The sequence below is a fragment of the Macaca thibetana genome, chromosome 18 (assembly GCF_024542745.1).
Source record: "Macaca thibetana thibetana isolate TM-01 chromosome 18, ASM2454274v1, whole genome shotgun sequence".
Classification (NCBI taxonomy): Eukaryota; Metazoa; Chordata; class Mammalia; order Primates; family Cercopithecidae; genus Macaca; species Macaca thibetana.
Window position 1 is genome coordinate 54,583,713 of NC_065595.1, and position 23,473 is coordinate 54,607,185.

At 34.9% G+C, this 23,473-nt stretch overlaps 1 protein-coding gene across 5 annotated transcripts in view; it reads left to right on the forward strand.

Annotated features, from left to right (window-relative positions):
- Positions 1-20,063, forward strand: part of SS18 (SS18 subunit of BAF chromatin remodeling complex) — a 108,898-nt gene extending 88,835 nt beyond the window's left edge. For 3 of the 5 annotated variants that reach the window (XM_050767142.1, XM_050767143.1, XM_050767144.1), the window contains exons 8-11: positions 527-619; positions 1,323-1,445; positions 3,972-4,105; positions 17,922-20,063. In XM_050767142.1, the coding sequence (XP_050623099.1) occupies positions 527-619; positions 1,323-1,445; positions 3,972-4,105; positions 17,922-17,948 (377 nt within the window). In that variant the 3' untranslated portion in view covers positions 17,949-20,063. The remainder of the gene's footprint in view (positions 1-526; positions 620-1,322; positions 1,446-3,971; positions 4,106-17,921) is intronic. The other 2 variants (XM_050767146.1, XM_050767147.1) reach the window with 1 other exon arrangement.
- The last annotated feature ends 3,410 nt before the right edge of the window (positions 20,064-23,473 follow it).

Consider the following 23,473-nt stretch of genomic DNA (forward strand, 5'->3'; position numbering starts at 1 on the left):
ACTTTGAGATACTTAAGTTTATGCAAGTAAATGTTAGAACATGAAAATTTTTCAGTTTCTTTCAGGGGAGAAACTTATGGAGCTCTTTTATATTTTGCATTGTTTTTAGCATATGCTGTGGAATTGGAGACCAGCAGAACAGGTGTTTGACAAAATATGATAATTACTTCCTTTGTTCATTCTAATTTAATTTAGGTTATTTACATGTGAAAGACCTAGATACTTTTATTCTCTTTTTTTAAAATGGGAGATAGTTTTTTTTTTTTCCCTCAATGAGGATTATCAGATTTAAGACAATAAGTGTAATGTTTCTAAAACTACTGCTTTTTGCTTTTAAAAAAATTGCACGTTATCTCAATATGAAAACAATCACATTGGTAAATCTTTGGCTAATGCAATTGAAATTATTTTTTATGTTCCATTTCTTTTCCTTTTTTTTCAATTTTATCTGAAAGTTTAAATATTTTTAGGGTTTTCACTCAGTGGCCATTAACGTTTCTTCCTGTCTCTTGTCGAATTGATGTAGGTCATAATGATTACGGTTATCAGCAACCGTCGTATCCTGAACAAGGCTACGATAGGCCTTATGAGGATTCCTCACAACATTACTACGAAGGAGGTATCTATATACCTTCACACACATACACATATATATCCCCTTCTACAGGAATGAAAATTCTTGCATAAGACAACTTCTACCCATGCAAAGCTCTTGTAGAATACTAGTTGCTGGCTGTCTTGAAAGGTGCAGGGAGCCCAAAACAATCAAAATAATTTCCTTACAAATATTTAAAATGTATAACCATGACTTGCCATTTCTAACATTAATAAAAAGACTAAAACATTAAAGATAATTTTTTCCTCAGTGGAAATTTTCTATTTGAACATAAATCCATCCAACTTTTTTTTCTCGTGTGTGTTTACATATGTATAATTTTACATATAAGTATAGTGCCTTTAGGAAACAGCTTGCTGATCTCGTGTAGCTAGTGTGTGCTCTTGTAGCTGTCTTTAATTTTGTCTTTTTTATTTTATTTAGCATAGTCATGATCTTATGACTGTGATGTTCCAGTAAATGTAATGCTCGTATGGCAGAGACGCTGAAAATGCTGCAGTTCAACCTTGCAAAATTGGCTTTAACTGCAGTTTGTTTGGCCGAAATCCTTCTGTTTGGTTTGAGTTTTTTCTTTGTTTTGTTAACTTCTAAAAATCAATATGGCATTTCATTTTGTTCTTGTGTTGTTGGCTATGCATCTTAGAGGGAAAAAAGTTACTTAAGCAGACTTCTCAGTTTTTTTTCCTCTTCTCCAATTATCCTGTAGGAAATTCACAGTATGGCCAACAGCAAGATGCATACCAGGGACCACCTCCACAACAGGGATATCCACCCCAGCAGCAGCAGTACCCAGGGCAGCAAGGTTACCCAGGACAGCAGCAGGGCTACGGTAAAGCTTTGTACAGTTTATTTTTATCACGAAAACAATGTGGTGCTGATTGTTTTAAAATATGGAAGTGGATGTTTAATACTTATTTTTCCAAGAATTATCACTTGAAAATTTAGTTTTAGCCTAGTCTACTATTAAAATGTTGGTTTAAAATGTTGCTCTTAGATAAGCTATTAATCCATTTAAAAAGAACTACAAATTGGAGATGGTTCATTGACTAAAGGTAAGGTGTGGAGTCATTTAAAAGACATGAAAAATGAATTATCAGACCTATTTGTCATGCCTAGCCTTGTGTGTGCTTGGAAAACTGATGATTGGATAATTATTGACCATATGTATATAATCTGCTTAGCAAATTTATTTTTAAAAACTAATGGCCAATACAGTTTTTTTTAAGATATACTGGTTTTTTTTTTTTTTTTTGAGTAAAAATGAGATCTATTCAGAATGCATAATGAAAATGTTTTGACATTCCCTAGTTAAATAGCAATATACATATCCATCGGGATGAATTATTGCAGCTATGTATCATACAGAATTTGGGGGAAGTGTAGCAATATTTTCCTATTATATACTCACTTACAATACCTACTACCTGGATATCTGACTAACTTAGGGAGTGGGGAATGATGAGGACCTAATATTTCAGTCTTAACTCTCAGGCTACTATAACCATTTTAGATATAACTCTTTTTAAAGGAAAGTAGCTGCTTACGAATACTGAATCCACCTCTTCCTAACCAGGGTCTCTTTTTCACATAGGTAATATCTTATTATTTTTAGTCATTGACTTAAGCTCTGCCATTGCTGTGGACATCTCTGTCTACCTGTGATAGCAAATCTTAGAAATAAGGTCAGACTGAAATTCTCTTGCCCCCTCAGCGTATATGTTGAAACTCAGTCAGATATTGGGAGTCAGGTATTTTTCTAAAAATGTTAAATTCTGATTTCCAAATTCTAGATGTGACTTTAGAAATATTCCATGGGTTTTTTTCTTTCATAAAGGAACTTTCTTGCCCTTCCCAAACGGTCTTTTCATTTTGTGACTACTTAGTATTTATACTTTGAATAAATACAGTATTCTGGTTTGATTGCATTTGCATGAAAACAGATGTAATACAGCTAAATCAGGTCAATTCGTTGACTTAAGAGAAATACCTTCCAAATATCTTCAATGGTAAGAGAGGGTGAAAGAAAGCTTGATTTTTGTTAAAGTATGTTATAGTTAAATGCTATTTTGTTAGACATCAGGAATCCTAAGAGAAATTTCTATTTTGTTTATCTATAGGCTTGTATTGTCAAAAAAAACCTTTATTTCCACTAGAGATAAAGTTTTAATAAGTGAATATATAATAAATAAAAGATTGATATAATTTAAGCTTGAAAACTTGTTCTCTTTTGACACTTTTCTCTGAAATCAGTGTTTTTATGGCAGGTTTTGAATGGCTATGATAGAAAACATTTAAGTGTCAAAGCTTTTCAGCTTATGGTTTGGTTTGTTTTGTTTTGTTTTTTTCCGACGGAATTGCACTCTTGTTGCATAGGCTGGAGTGCAGTGTTGCGATCTTGGCTCACTGCAACCTCTGCTTCCCAGGTTCAAGCGATTCTCCTGTCAGCCTCCTGAGTAGCTGGGATTACAGTCATGTGCCACCACACCCAGCTAATTTTTGTACTTTTAGTAGAGACGGGGTTTATTATATTGGTCAACCTGGTCTCAAACTCCTGACCTCAGGTGATCCGCCCACCTCAGCCTCCCAGAGTGCTGGGATTACAGGCATAAGCCACTATATCCAGCCCAGCTTATGCTTTTTGAAGCATTCCTTACAATGGAAAGTAGTAGAGTTTATAAAACAGACATACTTGTTTAGCAAACCAAATCAGTCCCTTGCCATCTCTGGAATTTGTAATCATTTTTATGGATAAAGTAGTAAAGGTGATTAATTCTCAGTGTAACTTTTGAATCAAGTTTTTTCACATGTAACCTGTGGGTTTTCAAGTTTTTAGTTTCTGTTTTAAAATATTTTGGTAATTTGTCAATGCATAATATAGACATATACTTTTGGTGATTGCAAATATAAATTTAGAGTCATACAGTTGTAAATATCATTTATTCCTCCACTTTATTCAGAAGTTATTTCAGTATTTTTCTTTGAATCTGCCTCTTGCTTTCTCTTTTTCCTCTTGCTCATACTGGTTAATGCTACCAGATATATTGATTAATTTTCTTATCATCATAGAATTAACCTGCTTTATAACTCCCTGAGTCTTTTTTACCCATTTTGAAATATATTTTGTAATGGCTAGGGCATAGTACAATAATTACAGTGAAGTAGCATTACAGTATTTTTACTCTTATTGTTACCATCCAGATTTATTTCAGAAAGCATTTGAGGAAATCAAGGTACCAAACTATCTTTTTTAAGTTTAGATAGAAAAATATTGTAACATCTCTCCAGTTCAAATCCTTCCCTGAGTTCCAGGGACTTAACTTGTTATGTGGGTTTTTGTTGTGTTAATTATTTGCAGGTCCTTCACAGGGTGGTCCAGGTCCTCAGTATCCTAACTACCCACAGGGACAAGGTCAGCAGTATGGAGGATATAGACCAACACAGCCTGGACCACCACAGCCACCCCAGCAGAGGCCTTATGGATACGACCAGGTAAGTAGTTTGAACGGCTACAGAATTGCCACATTGTTTGTTCACTCTTGATTAGGTGAACTTTTTTTTTTTTTTTTTTTTTTGAGACAGAGTCTCGCTCTGTCGCCCAGGCTGGAGTGCAGTGGCACAATCTCGGCTCACTGCAAGCTCCGCCTCCCGGGTTCACGCCATTCTCCTGCCTCAGCCTTCCGAGTAGCTGGGACTACAGGCGCACACCACCAAGCCTGGCTAATTTTTTGTCTTTTCAGTAGAGACGGGGTTTCACCATGTTAGCCAGGATGGTCTCGAGCTCCTGACCTCATGATCCGCCCGCCTCAGCCTCCCAAAGTGCTGGGATTACAGACGTGAGCCACCGTGCCCGGCCAAGTTTTTTTTTTTTAATTTAACTTGAAGCCTCATGTTTCCCTCATGAGGGAATGTTTATGGTACATTTGTTAAAAAGTATGTCACTTTTGAGTCTCATACTATTTAATAACACAGTTGATCATAGTTACTCTATCATATAAAACATGGCCTTAACATAAGACAACTACATATATCTTCTCTCTCTCTCTCTGTCTCTCTGGTCTTTACCCTCAGGCATACTTTGTTTACTGAGGTAAAATATATATACAGAGTTTATCATATTTACCATTTTTGAGTGTACATACAGTTCAGTGTTAATTCATTTATTTCCCACTCCTTGATCCCTTCTCATCCCTTTTCTTCCCAACCTCTGGTAACCTTAGTGATTTCTATGATCCTCCCTGATGTTTATTGCTGAGACTTTGCCTTGAGCTACTGAGATGTGGAGTCCATCTGTGTTGATGCTTTCATTAGCACTCCACTTCACTCCAGCATATCCACTACACTTCCTTCACACCCGTAATATCCCATCTCTTTAAATTCAAACTTTCCGCCCTCTGTTGCCTCCTTCCACACACATAACTATTGTTTCAACTGTTATTTCTCCTCTACTTGTCATTCTACTTTCAGATATTTAGAAGTGTATCTCATCCTATGATGACTGATTCCCTTGAACCCAGTGTTCATTTAAGTTTCTTCTTTTTGTCATTAAACTCCTCAGACTTGTACCACAGTCATTGTTTTATGAATGTACTTATATATTCTCTGAATTATTATGGAAATGATTTATTATGGCAATTCCTTTAGGCTGGTTTCAGGTTTGTGCTTTTCAGTGAAGGTGGTCTGGTTTGTTCACCACTTAAACTATCTAAAATAGGTTATTTTTTAACATGGAACTGTCTTTAATATGCAGTTTAGGCTTTCAGGGCCAACGTGGGTATCTGGTTTGAGGAAAAACTCAGATGCAGTGGTAACTAGAATTTGAGGCGTGAGCAGTTCGTTTATCAACCCTCTCTCACGCCTGCAACCCTCTTGTATTGGCACTTCTTATTTAAGACAAAGGAGATACAAAAAGCAAGAATAGATAAGTAATATTTTTCCAAAATATACCCGAACAAAACATAAGGATCAGTTGGAGGTTTTATTAAGTTTTAGAAGTGAAATAAGTCGTGGCTAGTGAGTATTTAAAGGCAGGATTCCTGAGCAGAACAAATTTAGGCTTATTCTAATCTACAGCTAAACTTTTTAAAAAGTGAGATTCTGATCATGTATTCCGTCATTCAACAAATATTTATTCTCCACGTGTTTGATACTGTAGTAGGTCCTGCAGAGGTAAAATAGTCAGCTATCTTGGTCTTCCTTGACCTCACTTTAGCTATTGGCACATTTTCCTTTTTCATTTTTAAATGGTCTTCTTTAGCTTCTATATTTCTGAACCATTTTGTTCTTCTTGCGTTTACATTGGTTCATTCTTTTTTTTTTTAATTGGTTTTCCTTTTTTTTTTTTTTTTTTTTTTTACCCTAATACCAGTTCTTGACTCTGTTTTTTTTTTCTAGCCTCTGAATCATCCTGCCCTCTATTTTCAGTATTAGCTCTTACCTCTCAACCCAGTTTCAGCTCCTTTTTATCCAAATGTACAGAACATCTCTTGTCTTTGGATTCCCTCAGCTTTAGCATGTTGTAGACTAAACTCACCATTTTCCTTTCTAAGTCAATGTATTTCCAAATCTCCTAAACTTAAAGCCGTTCATTAAGCAAATGTTTATTGAGCAACCATTATATGCCAAGTGCCATGCGAAGATTGGGAACATATTGGGAAATAAGATAGACATGGACTCAGCCTTTATGAACTTAAGTCTAGATGGCTACAGGCAGGTAAACATATGATATGATATAGTGTGATAAATACTTAGATAAGAGAAGCTAAGATTTATGTGGAAGGAGCTTCTAACTCAGATCTTGAGAAATATTCCTTGGGAAATATTATATTTAAGTGTGAAGTACCAAGGAAGAGCTAATGAAGATTCTGAAACCCAATACTAACATAATTATAATTGTAGTTTAGGCAGATTACTCTTATAGCAATATGCAAGATAAAAGGGGAGAAATTAAAAGGGTGGAAATTGCTACGATACTTCCCCATCGGTCCTCCCTATCCCAATAAACAGTGGCTCCATTCTTCCTGTTCCTCAGGTTAAAAACCTACAGTCCTCTTTGATGCCCCTCTTTGCAAAGCAAACATCCAGTCAATTAGCAAATCTCCTCACCTCTTCCTTCAAAATATATCCAATATCTAGCCATTTTTCACAGTCTCCTTTCACCCAACTGAAAGTCACAACTAGCACTCATCTGGACTGTTGCAATATATCCTTCTTTTTGGTTTTCTTGATTTTATCCTGCCTCCTCTACAAGATACTCTGCACATGGAGCCCAGAGTCATTAGTCAACTCTGTGCTTACAACCCTGTGATGTTTTAAGTAAAAGCCATATGATATACTGGCCTAAAAGGCTGTATAGGACTTGTGTTCCTACCTCCTATGCTACCCTCCTCGTGCCTGCGTATTTATGTCCCAACTACTTGCTGCCCTAATTCACTCTGCTTCAGTCACACTGGCCTATTTGCTGTTTCTTATATGCATCAAGTGAGTTTCTACCTGAGAACCTTTGTATTTGCTACCCCCTCTTCTGCCTGAATGCCTGCAGTGCCTCCAACCTCACTTTATTAAAATCTCTGCTTAAATGTCACCATATCATCTCAGAGAGTCCTTCACTGACCACCTAAGACAGTAGCACCCTCCATTGCATCACTCTTTTTCCCCACCCTTTTCATAGTTTTTTGAACAGCTTAATTGAAATATAATTTACATACCATTAAACTACATGTAATAAAAGTATACAGATCTTTTTTGACATGTTTATACACACTTGTGAACCCATCAGCAGAATTGAAATAATGGAGTATCTATCATGCCCAAAAGTTTTCCCTGTGCCCCTTTGAAATCCCTCCACTTGCATCCCCTTTCCAGACCATGTCACTGACCTTTTAATTAAACTGTGGATTAGTTTACATTTTCCAAAATTGTATAGAAATTGAATAATACAGTATGTTCTCTTTTTTATCTGGCTTCTTTTACTCAGCGTAATTGTTTTGATACTTATGTTGTTTGTGCCAATAATTGTTTATTACTAAGCAGTGTTCCATTATATGGCTATTTGTTTGTCCATTGAGTTGGGACATTTGGGTTTACAGACAAAGTACTATGTTTATCCTTTGATCTACAGATGGGACATTTGGCTTTACAGACACAGTACTATGAACGTTCATGGACAAGTCCCTGGGGACATTTTTCTTGGGTAAATACCTAGGAGTGGAATGGTTGGATCATATGATAGGTATATATTTAATTCAGCAAATTACAAGAATGTTTTCCAAAGTAGTGTACCATTGTACATTCCTACCATTTTACATTCCTACCAGCAGTATATGATTTCTCCCATATTCTTCCTAACTCATTACCAATATGTAGTATGAATCAGTCTTTTAAATTTTATTTATTCTAATAAGTGTGTTATAACACCTCATGACTTTGAGTATCCCCAAGGACCAATGATGTTTACCATCTTCTCTCCCTTATTTGCCATCTATATTTCTTCTTTTCAGGAGTGTCTGTTTAAATCTTTTGCTCATTTTTAAATTGGAGATTCTTTTTTGTTTTATTGTTGAGTGTTAAGAGGTCTTTGTATATCCTAGATACAAGTCCTTAATCAGGTATCATTTGCACATATTTTCATCCTGTCTGTTTTTTCATTCTGTAAATAGTGTCTTTCAAAGACGGGAGAATCTAAATTTTGATGAAGTTTAGTTTATCAGTTTTTTTCTCTTATGGATTATGCTTTTGGGATCATATGTGTAAGAAATCTTTACCTAACTGAGGGTCACAAAGATTTTCTCCTGTACTTTCTTCTAGAAGTTATATAATTTTAGAGTTTACATTTAAGTGTATGATTCATTTTGAGTTAATTTTTATGTATGCTGTGAAGTACGAAATAAAGTTTGCATGGCTTTTTTTCTTTCTGATGCATGTCTATTTTTCTCAGCGTCATTTGTTGAAAAGACTATCTTTTCTTTTTTTAGACAGTCTCGCTCTGTCACCACCAAGCTGGTGTGCAGTGACGCGATCTCAGCTCACTGCAGCCACTGCCTGTCAGGTTCAAGTGATTCTCCTGCCTCAGCCTCCCAAGTAGCTAGGACTACAGGTGTGCACCACCACGCCCAGCTACTTTTATTTATTTATTTATTTATTTATTTATTTATTTATTTGTATTTGTATTTGTATTTTTAGTTGAGACGTGGTTTCACCTTGTTGGCCAGGATGGTCTTGATCTGCTGACCTTATGATCCGCCCGCCTTGGCCTCCCAGAGTGCTGAGATTACAGGCGTTAGCCACCATGCCCAGCCAAAAAGACTATCTTTTATCTACTGAATTGTCGTTTTACCTTTGCAGAAAATCATTTGTCCATAAACATGTGTCTGTTTCTGAACTCTATTCTGTTCCATTGATCTGTTTATGTATCTTTGTGCCAGCACCACACCGTCTTCATTTCTATAGTTTTATAAGTTTTATAATAAGTTTTATAATTAGGTGGTATTAGTTTTTGAACTTTTTTTTTTATACAAAGTTATTTGGCACTGTAGGTTCTTTGGATTTCCATGTAAATTTTAGAATCAGCTTGTCAGTTTGTACATAAAAGCTGACTAGGAGTTTGATTGGAATTGCCATGAATTTATAGATTAATTTGGGGAGAATTGACAGTATTATTTAGTCTTCCAACCTATGAACGTGGCCTATGTCCCTTAAAATTTTAACAGCGTCATATAATTTTCAGTATATAGGTCTTAACATTTATTTTCTAAGTATTTTATGTGTTTTGATGCTATTGTAAATTTTTTAAAATTTTAATTTCCAGTTATTAGTTGCTAGTCCATACAAATGCCAGCTTATTTTTGTGTATTGATATTTTATCAAAACTATAACTTTACTAAAATCACACATCTAGTAGTGTTTTTGCAGATTTCATTGAATAGTCAAACATAGAAATCATGTTGTCTGCAAATAAAGAAAGTCTTCTTCCTTTTCAATCTGAATACTCCCCCATGTTCCTTCCCCACCCTCCTGCTTGCCTCAGCCAGAGACTCCAATACCATGTTAAATAAAAATGGTGAAAGTAGACATCTTTTGTCTTGTTCCTGATCTTAGGGGGAAAGTTGTCAGTTTTTCATCCTTATATAAGATATTAATGTAGGGTTTTTTGTAGCTGTCCTTTATTAGGTGTTATATTTCTAGTTTGCTGAGAATTTTTATTGAGAATAAATGTTGAATTTTGTCACATGATTTTTCCTTATCGAGGGAATTATGGTTTTCCTTTTTTAGTTTGCTAATTTTTGAATTATATTGTTTGAGTTTCAAATGTAAACCAACTTTGCATACCATTTGGTCATGATAAAATCCATTTGGTCATGATGTATATTCTTTTTATATGTTGGGTTGATTAGCTAAAATTTTGTTAAGAATTTCTGCATCTGCATCTCTTGAGTCCAGGAGTTCAAGACCAGTCTGGGCAACAAAGTGAGACCTCACCTGTATAAAAATCTAGCCAGTCATGGTGACATGTGCCTGTAGTCCCAGTCAGATGCATCCTGACCTAACAGTGGTTCAACTTACGGGTTTTTTTTGACTTCACAATGCTGTGAAAAGTGATGTACATTTAGTAGAAACTCTACTTCCAGTAACCATACAATCATTCAGTGCAGTGTTTAATAAATTACATGATGTATGCAACTTACAGTGGGTTAATTGGGACATAACCCCATGGTAAGTCAAGGAACATCTGTATTTTCATGACAAATTTTGGAATCTGGTTTTCTTTTCTTGTAACATCTTTGTCTGGTTTTGTTATTGATGTAGCACTGGTTTCATAGAGTGAGTTGGAAAGAATTTCGTCCCCTCAATTTTCTGGAAAGATCTGCAGAAAATTGGTATTATTTTTTCTAAAATGTTTGCTGCAAGTTATCAGTGAAGCCATCTGGGTTTGTAGTTTTTTTTTGTGAGAAATTTTTAAATTATAAATTTAATTCATGAAATATAGGGGGTATTCAGGTTATCTGGTTTTTTCTTAAGTAAATGTTTTGTGTATTTTTCATAGGAGATGTCCATTTTATCTGTGTTGTTGAATAATTTATCATCACTTAATATCTCTATATAGTGATATTACCTTTCTCATTTCTGATATTAATAATGTGTGTTTTCTCTCTTTATCTTCATTTATCTGGCTAGTTTTAATCTACCTATTGATTTTTCTCAAAAAGCAGCTTTTGATTTTATTGATTGCCTTTTGCCCATTTGCTTTTCTGTTTCTTTGATTTCTGCCCAGAATTTTATTATTTGTTTTTTTTTTCTGCTTGCTTGGATTTTATTTGTTCTTCTTTTTCCAGTTTAAGTTTGAAGTTGTAGTCCCGTTGATTTAAGAACTGTCTTTCTTTCTGATATAGATGTTTAGTTCTAAGTACTCTTAAACTGTATCTGATTCTGTTATTTTTAATCAGTTCAAAATACATCCTGGTTTCACTTTTTATTTCTTTTTTGACCCACGACACATCAGAGGTGTGCGATTTTATTTTCAAATATTTGGAGATTTTCAAATCTTTCTGATGAATTTACTCCTTTACCGTTGTCAAATAACTGCCTTTATCCCTGCTAATATTTTTTGCTCTGAAATCTAGTTTGTCCAATATCAATACTGCAATACCACTTTTCTTTTGATTAGTATTAGAATAATATATTTTTCATCCTTTTAACATATTTGTGTTTTTATATTTGAATTATATTTCAAGTAGACAGCATATGTAGTCAGTTGGATCTTGCTTTTTTTAAAATCCAATCTGACGATTGCTGCCTTTAAATTGGGATTTTTGACATGTTTAGTGTGATTATGTATATGGTTAAGTATATCATCTTTATTTTTTCTATTTGTCCCATCTGGTTTTTGTTCTCCCTTTCCTCTTTTTCTGCCTTCCTTTGATTTTTCTCATGTTTTTAACAAAAACAGCTTTATTGATACATAATTCACACGTCATACAAGTCACCATTCTAAAGTATACCATTCAGTGGTTTCTAAGCATATTCAAAAAGGTAGACTGGGGTTGGTGGCTCCTGCCTATAATTATAGCACTATGGGAAGCTGAGGCAGGAAGATTGCTTGAGCCCAGGAGTTCAAGACCAACCTGGGCAACAAAGCGAGACCCCACCTCTACAAAAAACTAGCTAGGCACGATGGCATGTGCCTGTAGTCTCAGCTCTTCAGGAGGCTGAGGCAGGGGGTTGAACCCAGGGGGTTGAGATTGCAGTGAGTTGTGATTGTGTCACTGTACTCCAGCCTGAGTGACAGAGCTAATAATCCTGTCTCAAAAAAAAGTGCAACCATCACCACCCTCTAATTTTAAAACATTTTCACCAACCTGATAAACCTGTTAGCAGTCACTCCTCATTCCCCTTGAACTACTCAGCCTTAAATACTTAAATATTCAGTCTGTAATTTCATTTTCAAATATTTGGAGATTTTCCAGCAACAGTAGTTTACTTTCTGTCTCTATGGATTTGCCTATTCTGTACATTTGAGATAAATGGAATCATACAGTATGGGGAGTTTTGTGACTGGTGGTTTGTTTTTTTTTTTTTACTTAATATTTGCGAGATTCATCTATGTAGCGTGTCTCAGTGTCTTCAAGTGATGGTATGCCTATATATAGTGCAAGAACCATAAGATAGTCTGCTTTTCTTCTTGATCTTTATGTTACTGTTACAAATTTTACTTCTGTATATGCTATAAATACCACAGTATATTGAATTTATTTTTGTCTAAGAAAAATCATTTAGAGATACTTAACTAGTAAGGGAAAAAAATTTAAAATTTACCCATGTAGTTACCATTTTTGGTGCTCTTTATTATTTATGTGTAGATTCATATTTCTTTCTGGTATCATTTTTGTTTGCCTGAAGGACTTTAACATTTCTTAAAATGCAGGTGTACTGGTAATAATCAGCTTTTGTATGTCTGAAAAAAAATGTTTATTTCGCCTTCATTTTTGAAACATTTTCTCTGGGTATAGAATTCTAGGTGGACAGTTTGTTTTGGTTTTCTTTCCATACTTTAAAGATGCTCCACGCTTTTCTTCCTTTCCATACTTTAAAGATGTTCCACTCTTTTCTTCTTTACATTGTTTCCAAGGAGACATTTGCTGTCATTTATCTTTGTTCTTTTGTAGTTAATATGTCTTTTTTCTCTTTTTTTAAGATTTTCCCTTTATCAAATTGTTTGATTGAAGAAATTTCTCTCTTGCACAAATTGTTTTGAGCAATTTGGTGAGAGCATGCCTTGGTGTCGATTTCTTCGTGTTTCTTATGCTTGGAGTTTGTTGAGTGTTAACCTCAGACTTTGTCGTTTTCATCTCTAGAAGTTTGGTTTAGGTCTTTTTAATATCTTCCGTGTCTCTCCTTAATTGTTTTGAACATATGGAATACAAGTATAATTCTTATAATATCCTCTTCTGCCAACTCTAATAATCTGTGTCATTTTAGGGTCAGTTTTAATCAGGTTTTTTTTCTCTCCTCCTTTGTGTGTGTGATAATCTTTGAATACAAGTATAATTCTTATAATATCCTCTTCTGCCAACTCTAATAATCTGTGTCATTTTAGGGTCAGTTTTAATCAGGTTTTTTTTCTCTCCTCCTTTGTGTGTGTGATAATCTTTGATTGGATTCTAGACATTGTGAATTTTATGTTGTTGGGTTATGAAGATATTTGTATGCCTAGAAATATTCTTAAGTTTTGCTTTGGGATTCAGTTTAGTAAATTACAAACAGTTTGAACTTTCTGAAATTGCTTTTAAGATATTTTAGGCAGGACAAAGAGCAGTGTTTAGTCCTGGGCTAAATATTCATCACTGGTAACGTGAGAGCCTTTTGGGTATTTTGCCCAATGCCCTTTCGATTGTAAGGCTTTTTACTCTGGCAGATGGGAATAAGCACTGTTTCTGTTCCTATGTGACAAACAAGTATTGTTTCCCCTAATCCTTTTGGGTGTTTCTTGCCTCAGCCTTGGGTATTTTCCTCACACATTTGCATATCTGTACTATGCTGAATAGGAGGAGGGTTCCTCTGCAGATCTCCAGAGTTGTCTCTTTAGGCAGATCTTTCTTCTAGGGTACTGTGTCCTGTTAACTCTAGCTACCTTTTTCTCTCCAGACTCTAAGCCTTATCGCCTTAAGTCAGAACATCTGGCAGACTTAGCCTCAGTTCCCCTTCATGTACTGCAGACTGGAAACTCTCAAGGCAGTTAGCTGTGGTAATCAGAGGGCTGGCCTCGTTTGTTTACCATGTCTGAGGGATCATTGTCCTTTGTTGGCTCTGTCCTGTGTGTCCTGAATATGATTATCATAGGCTTTGTGTAGTTTTTTTTTTTTTTTAATATTGTTTCAGGCTGCCAAATAAATCCATCTTGAATAGAAATGCGCATTAATTTTTCAACATTTCTCTTCATTTGACAGATTGTTACTGTTTATTGTCATATTCTTTCCCTAGAATGTAACCTCTTTAAAAGCATCGCTTTGTCTGTTTTTATTTCTGTTGAGTCTCTGTCACCTAGTAGAGCACAGCACATAATCAATAAATATTGGTGAATAAAGTATAAACCACTGAGTAAATAAGGCCATTACTTTCTAGATTTGAATGCATGATCACAAGACCAGAGATAAGAGGAAACCCCTAAAATGTATTGTGAAGGAATAATGTTAAGATTTTAAACTGATTAGATAAATAGAATGAAGGAAAGAAATGTAAAGATGTTGGTATTGCTCAGGTTTCTACCTTAGGGACTTTTCTCATTCAATATACTCTGCCTAGGCATTCTCATTTATTCACAAGGTCTCAGTTCACCGTGCTGTTGACTCCCAAATCTCTATTTATAGTCTGGATCTCTCTTCTGGAAATCAGATGCCTACTCGCCAGCTCTGCTTAGATGTAACAGAAACAAAATAAATTTGTATTTTTTTCTGACAAAACTTTTCTGTATTCTATATCAAAGAGAGGAGTATATCACCAAACTAGAATGCCAAGTGCCTATTTGATATTTAAGTGTCCCTTGTTTTCCTCCCTTTTCTGATAAATGACAAATGTTATTGATCTTCTTTTCAAAAAGCTTTTGAATCCAGCCATTTCTCTCTAACCTACTCCCTTATCTTAGTTTAGACCGTGTTCATCTCCCATCTTCATCACAGCAGGATCTTCCATACTGTCTTCTTTCCCATTAAAATTATACTGTAGTCAGAGGAATTTTTTTAAAAATTGAAGAAGTAAAGAGAGAGAAGGTGAGGCTTAGAGTGTTCGAGTGATTTACTCAAGATGACACAAGTGAGGAATGGTGAAGCTGCATGACTACTGCTGAGTGCTGAAAGCCCATGCTCTATTCACTGTGTACCACACTGCCCCCATACTGTTAATGAGTACTAGAGTAGTTCACAGAGCATTTTCATGTTTTTCTTCTTGAGTAACTTTTTAAAATAGAGATTATAATTACCCTTGTGAGATGATAAAATTGAAACTCAAGGGAGGTTAAGCAACTTGCCCAAGGATAAGAAGCTGTTAAGTGGTGACGTTAGCACTAGGAATTGGTTTCTGGCTCCAAAACCCATACTTTTAATCCTTAATGCCACCTTGGAATTTGTTAATGGTTACAGATACACAGCTTATCTTTTTAGGCATGATTGTGATTTTGTTTGGTCCTAGCATTGTGATCAAGTATGGGCCAAATTACATACACTCTCAGTGCCTCCATTTCTTCATCTATAAAATGGAGATAATATTTACTATATAGATTATAGACGGACACAAAGCACTTACTACAATGTGTGACACATACTAAGGTATTATTATCGGGGTATATTATTAGCTTCTACTCCTCATTATTGCATATTCTTTCTTCTCATTTCCCTAAGTATTCTATATTTTATCCTCTGTGCCTTTGTTTCAGCTGTTGCTTCTATTTGAATTGCCCCCTTTTCTTTTCTTTTTTCTGCTATTCAGATCTTAGTATTTTCTCAAGGCTCCCACATTCTTGGGAATATTTTTCTAATTAATTTAGGCTATGTTAGCGTTTTCCTGTCTGAACTCTCCTAAGTTTGCTAAGACTTAGAGAACTTACCTATTTTGTAATTATACTTAATTTCTGAGTCTTGTTTTCCATATTTATGATGATGATGATGAGTATTTTTTCCATAAGTGTTCACAGTTGCTTGGATATAATTTATTTGGTATACATTATTGACCTGATCTCATTCTTCAAGTAGTTCATAATATAGTTGATAAATTATAGCTTATTATGGTACAGTGGTTCTTAACCTCTCTTCTGCTTTCACATCATTTATATTTGCAACTCACTTTCATCATTAGCATCTCATTTTACACATTGACTAGGGGAGTATTTCCCTCCAGCACTGAGAGTCACTGATTTATAATTCTAAAAAGCCCTTTCTCATGTCCTCTCATGTTTGTTATGATTTAAGCATCATAACAAATGAGGTACAGGAATTAATGTAGCCATTAACAGAAGGGAAATTGTGATCCAGAGATGTATGTGTTACTCTCCCACTGCTCCGTGAAGAAACTGAGTCTAACAGAGCTTTTTTTAGACTCAAATCGGAAGTTAGCAATAGAGTTGGGACTTAAACTCAGATTTAATATTTAGACAATCTAACAATGGAATAATAAGCTCCAGTATGCTAAGCAATACGTTTCTTATTTTAAACCTTTTATTATGTTTATTTTACACACATACAATAGAGTAGTATAGTGAACCTCTGTGTACTCATCACCCAACTTCATCAGTTTATCAACATTTTGCCAGTGTTGTTTTATCTGCCCCCTACACTATTTTTTTCAGAGTATTTTAGAGCAAATCTTAGACATGATGTCATTTTATCCATAAATCCTTCAAGATGATCGTTGACTTTAACTGAATATAACTTTGTAAAACACACTAGTGTAAAATCGCTAATCTCTCTTTTTTTTTTTGAGATGGAGTCGCTTTGTTGCTCAAGCTGGAGTGCAGTGGTGCAACCTCCGCCTTCTGGGTTCATGCAGTTCTCTTGCCTCAGCCTCCCAAGTAGCTGGGATTGCAGGTGTGCACCACCACGCCCAGCTAATTTTTGTATTTTTAGTAAAGACGTATTTTTATGTCTTTTTAGTTTGTATTTTTAGTTTCACCATGTTAGTCAGGTTGGTCTTGAACTTGTGACCTCAAGTGATTCACCTGCCTTGGCCTCCCAGTGTGCTGGGATTACAGGTGTGAGCCACCATGCCCAGCCCCAAAAAATCCTTATTTCTGTTTAATTCATTATTCCATCATATCTATGGTGACATTCAACACATTGTCATGTGTATTTACTTCTGTGGAAATGTAGATTTTTAGGGTACCGTTTCTTATGGTAGAGAAGTATTTCAAGTGTAGAATGTTTTCAAGTTATATTATGACTTGGAGAGGGAGTTGTTTAGCCAAAGGAAACAGTTAACTAATTATATGCTTCCAGTGAGTCATGCTTTTTGAAAATTAGTGCTTTTATGAATATTTATTTTGAACACATTTAAGAAATTTTTAATGAAATACATATTTCATAGTATGTCCTTTTTTTCTACCGTTCTTCTGTTTTAAAGGAAAAGATGTTGCTTCTCTTCTCTAAAAGTTAACCTGAACAGATGTATACTGGACATTGTTCACCCCCACTGACAGAATTGTGCTGCTTCATTGTGTCCTTTTTATCTATATTCCCTTTCTGTCTCATCCTGTCATCCTGAGGGTCTTCAAGTCTACCTTATTAAAAAAACAAAACAGGCAACACAAAAAAACCAACTTTCCTTGATTTTATGTCCCTGTGGCCTGTCTAAATACCTCTACTGACACTTTGTTGACCTCAAGGAAAGGCTCAAATATGTTAGTATGGATAGAAGGTTCTTTACCTTTTACCTCCCACATACCTTTCCATTTTCATATATGTATATTACATTCCATATATTTTCATACATATATATTCCATTCCATATATATTACATCAGAGTTTAGAACTAGAACTTCTCACTCAATACCTGCTCAATTCATTCAACAAAATTCACTAAACATTTAAGTTCCCACCCTGACAAGTATTATTCTAGGCTTATTTGCTAATCCCTAGCATATTTTGGACTATGAAATTCATTTGTAGTTGAATATAATATCAGAAGAAATTACAGGGTGATACGGTGTACCTAAAGATATAAAAAAATTTGTTTATTGTAGGTATAGCCGCTTTTTTGTGGTATTACAATGTTAGAAATGATTCGTTTGTAACTATTATCTAATTATATTTTTAAATTTATCTTTTAGGGACAGTATGGAAATTACCAGCAGTGAAAAAGTACTTACATTCCAATAGCCAGTATCTATTAGCAGCCATATTGTCACCTCAGCACTGTGGACACCTCCCTGTGAAGAGATCCTTCCATTCCATCTAGTTTTTGGAAAAACCTTGTGGATAAGTGGCTGTTTCATCAGTAAGCAGCCTTTGTGGTTTAGTTATAAAAAAGGCTTTAGTAGCTCAAAAATACTCTTGATTTCACATTTCTACTCTAGATGGCAACATTGGACAGAAAATGTAATGACATAACCAATTTGTAATGATTTTGGAACTGTGTTTCAAATGGACTGTTACAGACTGAAAGGTGTGAACAGCTTTGTATGTTTATGAAGGGTAAGGGAATTTATTACTTTTCCACAGATTTTTTTGTAAGGGGAAGAGGGAAATGTACACTTTTTACAGCAGCAATATTTTGTATATTATGTTTATTTCATGTGGTGAATATGCAAGGCGGTACACTACGCACTGGACAGAATCAGAAATCCTCTGTTGATGTGGACTGGAGCATGGTAGATGCTTGATTGTTTTGGTCTCAAAATGATGTGCTATATAGATAAAGGTGAGGGGAAGACAAAGCACACCATATGTCCACTGTTCTGTTCTCGTAGAGGAAATTCAAATCCCTTTTATCTATTAGATAATCAAGGGCACTGTGATACAGTTTTGAGTAAAAAGACATTTTTTAAAAGCCTTCCAGTTTTGTGGATTAAACCTTTTTATAAAGATCATTTATAATACTGTTTTAAAATGTGAGGCAATAAGAATTACTTTATGTTGGATCTGAGGAGGCTTTGGTAAAACAGTTTCATGTAAATGAAAGTGGTAATCCTCTTCTAAAATAGCAATAATTGAAAATGAAAGTGTTAATTTTACCTTGTTTGAGTTATCAGGGAACTTAGTAATATCAAAACATTTTATAAATGATATCAAAGAAGAGTCAACATTGATCCAGTAATTTTATTTTGTAACATTGAGGGATAATTGGTTATTGAACAGAATAGTTTAGGAGACTTTACAAACCTTTATTTCAACTTTCTTATTTGGAAATAATATCATTTATAAAGGGACACTTTTATGTTTTTCCCTTTTCTATGTTGGTTAATATAACACAAAGAGATATTTAGGAAAATGCTTATTGATGAGGTTTATTCTGTTTTTAAAGCACAGAGGTTGCATTCTAGATAACCTTTATTATTTTATTAGCATGGCATATTTTTAATCATTATTTGAGACTGTCCTTTGCCTGATTATTTTAGCTGAATTCAGGGAGATTGGTGGGGCAGGAAAGCATGCATTGAAAAATGTCTACCCACGGTTATTTAAGCATAATCTGAAAACATCTAGCCCAAAGGTAAGTTGCTATTTTCATCACAGTTGCCTATGCCCAGGGAATAAGATGTATTCTTTATAATTGAATTGGTTTTTCCCGCTTCTAACTGGAAACAAAACAGAAGGGGTGCCATAAATTTGAATAAACAGAACATACTGTTCTCAACATACTGTAATCAAAAGGAGGAATTTCAGTGGGTCTCTGTGTGTGTATGAGAGAGAGAGAGAGTGTGTGTTTGTGCGTTTCAAGGTCAGAATAGATTTTTTTTTGTGCGTGTGTGTGTTTTTTTTTTTTTTTTTTTTTTTTTTTGAGATGGAGTCTTGCTCTTGTTGCCCAGGCTGGAGTGCAGTGGTGCAATCTCAGCTCACTTCAGCCTCCACCTCCTGGGTTCAAGCAGTACTCCTGCCTCAGCCTCCTGAGTAGGTGGGATTACAGGCACCTGCCACCACACCCGGCAAATTTTTGTACTTTTAGTAGAGACGAGGTTTCGCCATGTCAGCCAGGCTGGTCTTGAACTCCTGACCTCTGGTGATCCGCCCACCTCGGCCTTCTGAAGTGCTGGGGTTACCGGCGTGAGCCACCGTGCCTGGCCAGAATAGGTTTTTTTCTTTCAACTTAGTCAGTAGAAAATGGACATCAAGTTTGAACAGATAAAGCATGGACAGCCTTATTGTGATTGAAATGCTTGTAGGTTCTGTGCCAATTTTCCACCACTGTGTACTTTGTTGCTATTTAAAACTGTATCAACTCTAACGGAAGAATAAATTATTTGTGATTTTAATTTTCTCATTTGTTTCTTTAAATTAGATCTCTTTGACTCTCTTGTTTTGTCTGGAGACTATGCTGTGGGTTTTTGTATAAGTTAGTCCAGTATAAGCAGACTATATTTGTATTCTAGGACTTTATCAAAATTCTCTTGCCATGCCCAAGTTAATTAGAATTAACTGTTCAGTAATCAGCATGTTGTGTAGGCTGTTTGTTACAGAATTCTTTCTCTGAAAATGAAGTCCATGAGGCTATAATCAAGATGACTGAATTAGATAAATGAGTTGAGGAGTCAGAATTGTACTGAACCCAACCTGGTGTAGATACGTTATCTCATTTGAAATAAGCTCAACTGACATTAAGAAATAATTTGTCTTGCCAACCCATCTTCTGTTGTCTTATTCTCCTTTTAATGGAAACTAAAATTGCAATTTTAATAAGCAGAATTTCCTCCAGGACTTTCTTCCTGGAGACTAGTGCATTTGCAAGGTTTAATTGTTTTATAACAGTCCTATTTCGTAAAAGTTTTTAATTGGTGGTGACAAAAATTACCTTACTCCTCTGATACCTAGTAAGAGGAATAACTTTACCAGTAGCTGTCTGCTAGATTTGACGTTTCTGTACAGACTATATATTCTACAACTAAAGTTTGCATTTTATCAAAGTAATATACTATCCCGTAAAATTCCAGAAACAAAGTATTACTAAGAAAAGAGTGGGGTGACTATTAATAAACATTTCAAAATATGCTAAGTGTGCTAGTTCTGTTATTTGGGAGTATGTTATTATTATTATGTAGCATTATTCAGGTGGCACATTGTTTTTGGTTTTGTCTTAAAATTTTGTAATGGAATTTTTAAACATATACCCAAGTGTAGAGCAGAGTATGGTGCTATGGGCCCCCATGTAATGGTAACCCAGTTTATATACTTAGCAACTCATGGCCAAACTTCTGATTGTTCATACACTCATCCCCAAATAGAAGCAAACACTGTTATTTAATCTCTTAGATAATTCCAGTAAAGATATCTAAAAAATAAAGACTTGAAGATTCTTACTCCTAAATTCTGTATTTTCAATGTTAACATTGAATTAGAAACCACCTCAGAATTTGTACGTATAAGTCATTGCCTTTTCTTTCATTTTAAGAAGTCATTCATGTTAAATAAAAGATTAACAGACATACAAAGAGGGAACATTCTTCATAATTTCATCCATTAAAAGTCACAGTTATTAAAAATTTGGTACTTTTCTTCCAATTTAATTTTACGTAATAAGCCAATGTATATGTTGTTTTTTAAAACAAAGATGGAATTATACTACATATTGTTTTGCAACTTTCTTTTCTTTTTAACTTAGAAATATCTTGAATGCTCCCAGTTCCCTTGTTGACTCTTAATTTTTTACTGTTGCAGAAACAAAGCTTTTATAAGCTATATTGCAGAGTTTTTTGGGGGTTTTTTTTGTGTGTGTTGTTGGGGTATTTCTATATAGTAAATTTTTAATATCTTAGGTGTAAGGCTATGGATGTTGCAAAAAGTATCAACATAAAAAGTATACCATTGGCAGCACCAGTTCATTAATGTCTTACTAATTTTTGCAATTCTCATCAATTTTTAAAAATGTTATCTCTGAATTTTATTTGTATTGCATTTATTTGTAAGTTGAACATCATTTTAAATGCCTATTACACTTTTTTTTTTTTTTTTGGCTATAAAATGCCTTTTAATGTTCTTTGTCTATTTTTCTGTTGGGATGTTTGTTGTGTAAGAGAGAGGAAATTATACCCAGACACACACAGGTGTGTGCACACACATGTAAAATTACGTATGTCCCTGCACAGTTAATCCTTTTTCTCTTCTATATGTTGCAGGTCTCTTCTGTCCATTATTTTGTAACTTATGATGTCTTTCACTGTATTAAAGCTTTAAGATTTTATGTAGTCAAAAATTTGGCTTATGACTCCCCCCAGCTGTCAAATTAGTAAAAAATATTCCGCATATTTGCTTCCATTTTTCTGAATCTTATTGTACATGGTATAATTTAGGACATTAATTTTTTTCTTATGGATAACTAGTTGCTTAAGCATCATTTTTCTTCCAGTGATTTTAGAAGCCACTCTATTCCTTTAATTTAAAAAATTATAGTTAAAGCTATTTATTTATGTTTTATGTATTCCATTTCAAGGACTAGTTAATTCCATTTAACTATCTAATGTAATTGGCGTAAACTTGTGAGTTGTTTTTCCGTAACACAGTGTTTTTTTTATTTGATAAAAGTTATCTGCAAAGTTATACATAATCACTAGCTTTTTTGTTGTTTGTTTTTGGTAAAGATAGAGTCTTGCTTTGTTTCCCAGGCTGCAGTGCAGTGGCGCCATCTTGGCTCTCTGCAGCCTCCGCCCCTCAGGTTCAAGGGATTGTGGTGACTCAGCCTCTTAAGTAGCTGGGATTACAGGAGTGTGCCACCATGCCTGGCTAAATTTTTTTGTGTTTTTAGTAGAGACATGGTTTCGCCATATTGGCCAGGCTGGTCACGGACTCTGGCCTCAAGTTATGCACCCACCTCAGCGTTCCAAAGTCCTGGGATTGATTACAGGTATGAGCCACCATGCCCGTCCCCTAGCTTCTTAATAGTAAGAAAATTATTGAAGTGTGTTTTTATAAAGAATGATTACAACCTTTTAGAGATTTTTGCTTGTTGATGTTTAAAAGCTCCTTAATTTTTTTGTGCCTTGCTAATAGACTATCTTTTTAGCTGCCCCAAAGTATCTCTGTTTGATTACTAACAACAAAAAAACTAAGAAATCAGTAGAAAACCTTGTTTTATTGTTTACAAATTGAAGTCTCAGAAATAGACAATGCAATATAATTTTTATTAATAAAGACCTATAATTAGGGTGACAATGTGTAATTTATTGCCCAATTTTATAAACTTGAGAATGGGAGATTGTTTTACATATATATACACACACATATGTACATATATATGTGTATTATATATGCAGATATGTTAGATATATGGGTAAATGTGTATATATTTTTTATTTTGTCTTTTCCTGATAGAAATCCATAGTTTAAGAACTTAGAGCTGGGCGTGGTGGCTCACACCTGTAATTCTAGCACTTTGGGAGACTGGGGCAGGCGGATCACCTGAGGTCGGGAGTTCAAGACCAGCCTGACCAATATGGAGAAACCCCATCTCTACTAAAAATACAAAATTAGCCAGGGTGGTGGCGCATGCCTTTAATCCCAGCCACTCAGGAAGCAGGAGAATCGCTTGAACCCGGGAGGGCGGAGGTTGCGGTGAGCCAAGATCATGCCATTGCCCTCCAGCCTGGGCAACAAGAGTGAAACTCCGTCTCAAAAAACAAAAAAGAAACTTAGATATGTGAGTTGATGCATTTATGTTATAATTTTGAACTGT